At 38.9% G+C, this 10,000-nt stretch overlaps 3 protein-coding genes across 3 annotated transcripts in view; 1 reads left to right on the top strand and 2 right to left on the bottom strand.

Moving 5' to 3' along the window:
- The window catches only part of LOC138049434 (transmembrane protein 87A-like), a 39,326-nt gene extending 38,970 nt beyond the window's left edge, over positions 1-356 (top strand). Inside the window, exon 25 of the mRNA XM_068895702.1 lies at positions 1-356. This exon is cut by the window's left edge and continues 1,588 nt beyond it. The gene's annotated coding sequence lies outside the window, so the exon portion shown is untranslated.
- Positions 357-3,602: 3,246 nt separating this feature from the next.
- LOC138050195 (protein phosphatase 1 regulatory subunit 27-like) lies at positions 3,603-4,040 on the bottom strand. Its single transcript, XM_068896653.1, has one exon. The coding sequence runs from the start codon at positions 4,038-4,040 to the stop codon at positions 3,603-3,605; it is 438 nt and encodes a 145-aa protein (XP_068752754.1).
- A 2,152-nt stretch (positions 4,041-6,192) lies between these two features.
- The window catches only part of LOC138049479 (serine/threonine-protein phosphatase 5-like), a 17,174-nt gene continuing 13,366 nt past the window's right edge, over positions 6,193-10,000 (bottom strand). The window contains exons 14-16 of the mRNA XM_068895768.1: positions 9,377-9,470; positions 8,656-8,734; positions 6,193-7,466 (exon numbers count right to left, since the gene is read on the bottom strand). Coding sequence (XP_068751869.1) covers positions 7,401-7,466; positions 8,656-8,734; positions 9,377-9,470 — 239 coding nt within the window. The 3' untranslated portion in view covers positions 6,193-7,400. The remainder of the gene's footprint in view (positions 7,467-8,655; positions 8,735-9,376; positions 9,471-10,000) is intronic.

Raw genomic sequence — 10,000 nt, 5'->3', positions numbered from 1 at the left:
AATGGAGGAGTAACCATCTGCATCGAGAGACCACTTGACGTTAAACGTTATAAAACCTATTTGTTTGTCAATGAAAGGAAAGCTAGTTCCTGGGCTCTTCTCGATTTTTTTTCCCGCTTGCTGAATTTATGCTTGGTTATGAAACCTCTTAAAAGTTGATAGATTTAGCGCAACTTGTCCCAAAATGTTTCACATGGGTTTGGAAACGTTTTGGAGTAATTCATATTCGCGTTCCGCCCTTGTTTTGGTCATTTATTCAGTTCACACAATGCCTCTGAGGAAGAATTTAATTGTAATTGTTTTTGTTCTATGTTTGTTCTTGAATAAATAAATGTTTGGATGTCGAACGCTTGAAACTGTTTTTGTGTTTTCAGTTTCAGTTTTTATTTGCATTTGTATAAAAATATCATGTTTAGCGTTTTTTAACGTAACGCGCGTTTCTCCTCCTTAGTCACAGGATTTGGTATCGCAGGTGTATGTGGTGGAATTAACTGTCAGAATTTAAATCAAAGTGTTTTTTTCATTCCCATGCAAGACATCTGGGGCCTGTTGCTCGAAGCCTGGTTAACGCTAACCGTTGGTAAAGAGGTATCAAAACCCATAGGTTTCCATGGTATTTAACGTAGGTTAGCGTAAACCATGCTTCGAGCAACCCGGGCCTGATCGTTAGCTCTTGTAATAGAAACGCGGGCTCACGAAAGGACGGTGGAGCGGTCATTTCTGGTTGGAAAGGGTCCAGCTACTGATTGTGATTCGGATCCGCCACAGTGAGGTGGGACACTTCATAAAAAATACATAACCTTCCGTTAGATCATAGTTAATAGATGTAGGCTGGTTATGAAACTCGACAAGTTTCTTTGTTTCATGTTTTTGTTCGCTTTTTTGGCCTTGACCCTGCACAAAACCCGACAAAAACACGCTTTCTTCGGCAGGACAACCAATCAAAAGCTTCGACTAATTTATTCGAAATTAACTTGCGAACCAAAAACAAAAGATTGTGCAGGGTCACGGTCGGTTCAACATCTAATTGCGACTGTATTGTTCCTGCTTTTGAAATTCCCAGGGTTTCATAACCAGTCCCTAGATTAACTATGGTTAGATTGACGAATGTGTAAAGAAACCTTGCTTTTTGTTTCATTAAGATACGAGTTTGCTCGCAGAAGGCATTACGCTATTTGCAAATTCACTTCAAAAGGTAAAAGAACTTGTTAAACGTAGATAAATCTAACTTTAAGCCTTTTTGCTTTTATAGAGCGGTTTTCAATTGAGTGTCGAAAGTAATTAGCGAATTGCTTTGGTTTTGCATTACTTCATTCAGTGATGGGTTCAAAGTTCTCGCGCCACTTTTTTAACCAATCATAAGTGAAACTAAAGCCAATCGTGGCTCGCGCGTGCACATCTTCCCCGAGCTTTGTGTCGGCTGCGTGTAATTACTTCGAGTTGTGATTGGTTTACTGGATTGCCTCCGTCCTTTTTGATTGGCCAAAGTAATTACTTTGATTTTGGTTTTACGACACTCGATTGAAACTCGCTCTAACGAGCCATTAATTAGCCATCAAAAACTGGCAACTTTTTGGGTGGCAAAAGTGCTAATGACCCGATACATTCTTTGTTCAATATCTCCTTTTCAAAGCATAATTTCTCCGAGATTTTCTGTTATATCGGGTTCAAATTTTTCAAAGACAGCCACTGATGCAATGCACTTTCAATATTCAGTACTTTATATTCTTGGCTGACTGAATAGAACACGATAGCCTTGTTCTAATGAGGCAGAGTATGTAAGCAAAGATTCCCGTACACAAAATGTCACCCTGTAAGGTCGTTAGTAATTAACCACTCTCGAACAAAAGTGCTTAGGCTTAAATAGTGCTGGGGCCGGTTCCTGAAAGGTGTAACAACTCTATTCCAGGGATATCTTTACCCCCCGGAATAAATTCTCTTCTGTTTTTTCAGAATAGCAGATTTATATCTGGAGTAACTTTTATATCAGGTATAATTTATTCCTCCTTCCAGGAAAAGGCCCCAGATTAGTACTCAACACCACAAACGATATCCTTGGGGCAGCAACGAACGACCGGTTTTGGACCTAAAGTTGTTTGTCAGTGTAATTGTCATAAAGTGTCCCACCTGACAGCAAAATCTCGGTGATGAGCGAGGGCCATCTGTGGGCTTCAACTAGAACCACATCACGAAGGAACACAAACTGTGAGAAATATACATCGTTCTCGGATATCTTCCGAGTTTCACTTAGGTAACACACATTCCCAGTGACTTTCATAGTTGAATTATCTACCACAGCTTAATGACTGTGTCTTCTAAGAATAACCCGCGTAATGATTAAGGCTAAGTGCTTTTGAGTGGCCCCACTCAAGGTTATGACTATTTCTGTCCTGAGCACAGTACAACGAAAGAAAAGTACAACATTGTAACCAACGAACTCCAACCGCATTGTACGAACGCAACTGGCGAACTGAGCAAAAAGCTGATGTCGAAGGTGTGATTTGTCGCAAGAGACATTAAGGTTATTTTGCGGCAAATGTTTTTTTAAATAAAAGTGGTTGCTAAAGTAATTTCTTCACCCTTGTCATAAATTTTACGATTTGGTGATTTGTTTTGTAAACGAAGCAATTGAAAAAGTATTTACTTAGCCCTAAATTTGTAAGTGAAACAACTTGGAGGACTTTGAAGCCAAATGCTGGATGAAATGGTTTTTTTTCTTTTGGAGCCGAATCCTAGTTGATCTTCGTTTCATCCACAAATTCATTTTTCGGATTCAAACTGTTAATTTCGTGGTACAAAAATTGTAGGCCTTGTTACTTAAACTGATGAAAATCGAAGGCAAGTTTGTTTTCCGAGCGGATTTTCACCGAATCCATGTTTTACGCGCATGTCTCTACACAACAAGAAAGTTGATAGACAAGATTATTTTTTAAAGAAAGAAAAAACCGTCCCAACTGAGTACATCTTAGACTTCTTTTAATTTCGGTTAAAGAGCCTGTACATCATTTTGATAATTTTCAAAACGTTTACTCTGTCTATCACATTGATCATGTGAGGCCATTTTCTCTTCTCCACTACCCTTATACACTATTAAACGAAAGAAATAAGTTATTCTTAAATTATTTAAAAGGAAAATTTATATATTTTTATTCTTTGGGACGATAAATATTTTAACCAATACATTGCACATTTTGTACACCATAAAGACTTAAGATATCCGGATTCGTCGTGACGAACTGCTCAGACGAAATGCTTCCCATTTCCTAGCTGTTAGTTTTCCAATGATGTAAATTTGATTGAATATTTGTTTGAGGCCAGAGAATCAGTTTGAAGGCTTCATCTTCAAGTGTTAAACGCGGAAATGTACCTTTGCTAGAACAAAACAGCACACATCCCATTCTTTGCATTCCATATTCGCAGCCGGCGTCTGCATCGAATAAATCACTTCGGAAAAGAGTGATTCTATCATGTGTTGCCTTACGATGGAGATAATAAACGAAACATTTTCTGCTAAAATAAAGAAATTGCCCACTTAACTAGTAGAGTACACTGAATAGAAACACTGACAATAATACAGAAATCCATTTTCTCTTCACAAAGAGTTATTTTGTCGGTGCAATGCTCTTTCTTCTCTCCTCCGGCAAATATCTCGCAAACATCTCGAGTAGATCAAAATCATCTGTTAAATCGTATGGAAATTTGTTCTCGTTGTTTTTAATGTCTGGATTTGCCCCACTTCGAAGCAAGAACTTCGTTACAGCGACGTTCCCTGCTTGAACACTGTGATGAAGTGATGTGCAGCCTTGTTTATCCTGCATGTTCACATCTGCTCCCAAAGTTACAAGCATTCGGACACATTTTAAGTTACCATCCTTAACAAGTTGATGAAAATCCGGGTTGCTATCTCCGCCTTGGGCGTTAACTAACATTTTTGTGTCCACGCTTGGTCGCTTCAAAAACTGACTCATCTCTGAGGGGTCGCCATCTTTGACCATATCATGGAATACCAACTCGTGTGGAAATTTCACTCGTCTATCCATAACTTCCGAGAATCGACTTGGCAAGCGAGAACTTTGTAACACGCGTTTATCTCTATGAAAGCACTTTACTTCAATCACACTATGATCCAAGTTGCATTTCTTAATTTATCGCCAGTGAAATCCTGTGATAATGAATTCCCTTAAGTTTACTTTTGAACGGAAGACAGCGAACGCCACTTATTGTATTTTCTATAACAGTCGACGCTAACTTTAAGCTCATTGGTTGACTTAGAGGGGGTATATTTACTTTTCTCTATTTCGCGAAAGACATTCATTGTCCTACTTTTGTAATATTAAGGTAAACGCGTGACGTAAGACATTTCCAGAATTTTCCACATCGTTTCGACAGCGAAGACTAAATATAGCAGATTTAGTTCCGGATGAAATGAAAGAAGCACAGAAAATGATAACTTTTATGCAGAGCAATTTTGTTGTGATTTACATTCTGTACAACTGCCGGAGACTCTCGAAATGTTGCAAATGAGTTGACTGCGAAAAGAGGAATTCAAAAATGAATCACGGCTTTCTTCACAATTATTTGCTTCTTATTTGCATTGTCCACCTCTTTAACGTCATTAAACAAAGCATCACTTTGAGAAAAAATCCGCTTTTTCCATACTTACGTACACAAGATTTTTCTAAATGGAAAAGGGATTAGACAATTGGCACTACGAAGGCTGTATGGCGCGAAAAATAGAAAACGCTTATTAAAAGCTTAACCTTGCGGGTACCGAGGTCGAAGTTGTGTACATACCCCTTAGAAGTCTGACAGCGTCTTATTCTGCGAGATATAAATTAATTAAGTTGGAAATAGCAATAACATTTATTAACCTTCGCAAAAGTTAAATAAAGGCTGACACGAGGATGATGAAATTCAGTTAACAAGACGTGCTGGAATTCAACGTAAGATTCATTAATTAAGCTTTGCTGTCACAGAAAGACGTCAAACGGTTGCCTACTGCGGTTGTTAAAAATCAAAAGAACCCTCCGCTCTTTTTTAGTACTTGCCAAGAACTTTTCCCAGGGAATTGAGCTAAAAATCGAATATAGGTCTCATTGAGTCCAGCCACACAGCAAATTTGACCACAACGTTTTCCGGTTTCTGTAAACAACAAGTTTATTTCCTCCCTTTTGTCGATGAGGAAAAGTGTTGGGCCTGTTTCGGCAGCCTTCACTCAAAGCTTATTTCGTCCCGGGTTTTAGTCTCGTTTAGCTAGTCACCGGATAGCAATTCTTGTGGAGCTTGAGTCAAAACACGCCTCTTATAAACCGTGTTCGAGGGCCGTATTCTGTAAGTTATGGCCCTCGTTTTTTCTAGTTGATTTTATCAACAGGGAACAGTAGAGCAGCCCGCGTGATTCCGAACGTATAAGCTTGTGGTTATGTAATTTTCCTTTTTATTGATGTAGATTTACAACATACTGTCCACCTTAATTTCCGTTTCATATAACACCAATCAAGTGAGAACGTAAAGATTATGATGAAAATAATGTAACGGCAGATCAGTGATATTTTTCTATCATTCTTTGAATCAAACGTTTGTGTAACGCGCGTATTATGAGATAATAAGTAAATCCTTGCATAATTAATTGGCACCGTTGCCGGGATCGAGAATGGATCAGAATCTTATAAACAAAAAAAAAATATCGTGCAACACTTGCTTGGTCTCGAAGAACGTTGTTACACAGACCTGGAGTGGAAATTTCATGCTCCTGAGTATGGACTTTTCGCAAAGATGAATAAATTTCTGTTGTCTTTTGGGTGAGAGAGAGTCTGAAGAGAACGAGACAAGGTTAGGATTAATTTGCTTCTTTTGGCAGTCGGTTTGTCGTGCAATAGATGGATTTCAATAAAGTGACGTAAAAGAAAAGTAATAACTTGGACAATCGAAAAAGACGCAGAGATTCAAATAAGCTAATAAAAACGCAAGTCAAACACTTCCGGCTGGGGTGAAGCGCGGGAAAAACTTGCGACCACTCGTTTTGGTTGAAAATTTGGCGCGAGATTTTTAAGCCAATCACTATATATATGCGCAGAAATACAAATAAAGCATTTGCGAATTTATTTTGTACACAAACAGCCCTGCAGTGAAAAGAAAACAACAACACAAATTAGAAATATCCCTAAAACCAAGTTTTAAACAAAGAAACAATTGCATGAAAATGTCGAGATTTTTAATTATAAGCACAGGATACCAAGGAGTTGACAGTCACTTCGCGTTTTTATTTTCACGCTACCGACGACAAAAGTCGTTTATAAATAACTATCAAACGCCCCAAATTTGGTAAGGAATATAATAATTTAAGGAAAAAAATATTAGTAAAAAAGAGTTCTTTTTTCAGAAAGCTTAGCAGTTGGCAAAGGAGAGTGACTTCTTAAAAATTTAGTATAGAAACTGTGTAATATAAATGATTGATTCAAGAACGATTTTCTACAAAAATCTTTAACTAGATTTTTTTAATCAGACAAGGGAAAAATAAACAGACATGGTTAGCCACTAAAGGTTATTGGTAACAAAAGAAAACTTAATGCCAACAGTCCATGTAAATGTTCACTTCTGAAATTGGTTATTACAAAGGTCATTTTGTCTTTTTTTTTCAAAACGATTCCAAGAACGAAATTTGTGTAGTTAGACCACAGTCACACAACTGGTCTGCTATTTCTAAAGTTTCCCGGTTAACTACGGCACCGAAAATATGTAGTTGGCGTTTTAAAAAAGCGCTTTTGAGTTATACTACACACGCTCTTCAAGGGAGTTTCCACTTTCGAAACGGACTAGCTTTAGATGGCTAGAAATGATGTTCTCTATAATTTCTCTTGAAAAAATATCCAAACTGTTTTATCGTTTGAAGAAAAAAAAGGATCTATTTTGTTGTATGTTCATCTTCTCGTCCGAAGATGAGACCTGCTTTTCATTTAACTAAAGCCAGGTGTTGGTTTCTTTCTTTAAATTATTGCTTGTCTGCTGCTCTAACTAGTTCGTTTTCATCAGTTTAGACATTTTAGACAGTTTAGACGTTTTGAAAAGTCAGTGCATACTACAAACGAAGCCTTTTCAAAATATTTATGCCTCCACGTTTGAAACCGTTTTCGGGTGTTTATTTGCGGAAGATACGCGAGAACGAATACAGAAGTCCGGGTTTTCAAACGGAAACGTGTAAATAAGAATTGGTTCTTGGAATCAATATGAATTTGCGGCTGAAGTAAATTTCTAAAACGGGTTGTGCGCGACTCTTAAAAGCACGCCTTAGATCCGGGTAATATATATTTTAACTGGAACAATTTCGCTCCCGTCTGACCTCCATCCATACTGTCAGCCTGACGGGTGGTGACATCCACTGCGTGACTTTGTGAACTGTGTTACATGAATCCAAACATGGACATGAAGGAGTTTGCGTAAGCCATGGGTCTCACATCCGGGTGAGGCTGTATTGGAAATAAAATATTTCTCTTAGAAATCGTTTCGGGGACGGTCCTCGTTAGGAAGAAATAACTATTTGGATTTCTCTTTTAAACTGCCAGCATAATAAAACATGGTATTTCTTTTAGTTGACCACTGAAAAAAAGCCATCCTTCGGCGTTGCATCTTCGTCATTGGATAGCTATTAGGGAGCTTTAGCATCAGGTTTTTCAAGGGAAATCGCAAACCGCAAACCGCAAAATATCACGTGACCAAGGTCTTGCCGTCGCGTTTGCGGTTTGCAGTTCACGTTTTAACCGCGGAGAAGGCCTCTAGCGGTAAGTAACTAACGGCAAGGTTTTTTGCCACTAAAAAATGTACAGCCTCACGTTTAAAAGCACTAAGTAGCTTTCTATTTCCACCTTCTATGTGCTAGTTAGATTTTTGAACTCGAATGAAGTATTTATATTTTTTGGGCGATCAAAGTGATACACTTCCACTTGACAAAAAAAACAACATGGCGGCATCAAGCCGAACTCCTTGCTAAAGTTCGAAAGCCAGGAAACCTGAAACTGCAAACGGCTAACCGCAAACCGCAGCTTGCGGTTTGCGGTTTCCCGCGAAAAACCTGATGCTAAACGTCTCTAATTGTGTGGTCTCCCGACAAAAGCGCTCGGAAAAAATGTTCGACTGCTGAAAGCGCTAAATTTTTAACAAGAATGCTATAAATTCCTCAAAATTATGTTTCATTTACACCTTCAAAAGGTGGGTTGCACATTCGCTTATGAACGATGACAAACTACTTAAGGCGTGCAAAATTCTATTGTGTCAAAATTAACATGAATATCTCAGCCCTTTATTTAAGTCCAAGGTTACATTAAGTTAAAGAGCGAGAGAAGAAATCCAGCGGTTTAAATGACCAAAAGCGCACGAAAACGTCTTTTGCGACCTTCGTTACGTTGAGTTCACAGACGGAAAACGAGCGAAATTTTTCTGGTCGCCTTTTGCCACGCCAGAGGCCACATAACTTAAAGCGCAGTACTGTAAAGCCATTTGTTCAGTGAGACTTTGTTGGAATAAAAAGGCACGAAGAATTCTCGAACAACTCCTTTTTTAGAGACCAAACACAAATGACTAAATTCAGTATGAGGTCAAGTAAGCGCGCGCGAAGCAGTCTTCAAAAGCTCTTGTTAACATAGAAGTCACATGACTTACCACGGCCTCATAGCTAGTGAAGGTAGGTTTTACGTCAGAGCCCATTGTAATGAAAGCTCCCTTGTTGCCAGTTTGATCACTAAAAAAATGGTTGTAATTTATTTTCAGTTTCTATATCAGCACACGAGAGTTAACTAATACACTTGGCCCATTCATTTCAATCAAGTACACATTGCCCTCTCTTTCTCAAAAGTGGTAAAATGTTTGCGCGTGACCTTAGGACATTGTTCCACTTTACCTTGTGACTTCAGTCTCGATTTTAACTGGACAATTTCAATTAAGCAATTGTCACTTTATAGACACCTGAAAAATTCAGGCAGCCTCAACGGAATTCGAACCCATGACTTCTCCGATGCTCTACCAACTGAGCTATGAAGCCACTCAGTTGGGAGCAGGTCAATTTGTTGGGTTCATGTTGTCACCTGAAAGGACTGATAAATAAGTCGTTTTTCTTGCCAGGGGCTACACTGTGCAACGTTTCTTGCAACTTGTCCCATTCTCATTGATCTCGTGACGTTCAAGAAACATTTAAATTGGCTGAAGGCAAAAATCGGCGCGGCACAAGTTCAAGCCAAAAGATGTTGCATTATGCTTCGTTTGAAAACCGATTTCGTCACAGCTTTGCGAGAAGCGTCCTCTCTCCGGCTGACGTAACAATTTTCAGCCCCAGGGTGTTTTACGCTTTATTTCTCACATACAGTCACAGCTGACAAAGACTTACCAGTAGTTCGGCGCCGAGAAGACAGTAATACATTTGCCATCGTGTACCACTTCATAACCCTCTGGCTTGACTTCGTGACTTCGAATAATATACTCTGTGTAAAATAATTAACATAAATAAAACAGTTTCTAAAACCACACGGTAATCAATAGGCCACTTCGGAAAATACAATGATACTCTTTGTTTGTCCCCCCAAATTTTGCATAAGCATTGTTTTTGTTTTCTCTTCAGACCATTAAAAGTCCCACGAGAAACTGGAAACAATGCTTATTCAAAATGTGGAGGCAAACGTGAAGAGTATTATGGTATTTTCCGAAGTGGCCTGCTAGCCAATCACAACATATGCGGAGATGTTAAGAGAGCAAATCATGACGCAGTAATAGCGGGAAATCGCCTCGCCAATCACAATTGGTTTTGTTTTCCAGCCTTCTTGCTTACTGGCCTCGGTCGAAGAAAAGCCAGATAGTGCTCTCCACAAGAGATATCATTGTAGCATATGGTCCGCTAAATTTGGCCAATCAGAGCGCACGTTTTATCTAAGAGCTATTGCAATGAACATTTACCCTTGCGTCCCGAGGCTATCACAAAACCGTAAATTTCGTGATTTCAGGGTGGTCATTTGCA

Source organism: Montipora capricornis, chromosome 5 (genome assembly GCF_036669925.1).
Source record: "Montipora capricornis isolate CH-2021 chromosome 5, ASM3666992v2, whole genome shotgun sequence".
Classification (NCBI taxonomy): Eukaryota; Metazoa; Cnidaria; class Anthozoa; order Scleractinia; family Acroporidae; genus Montipora; species Montipora capricornis.
Note: the sequence above shows the minus strand (reverse complement) of the source record. Positions and strands in the feature narration are given on the sequence as shown.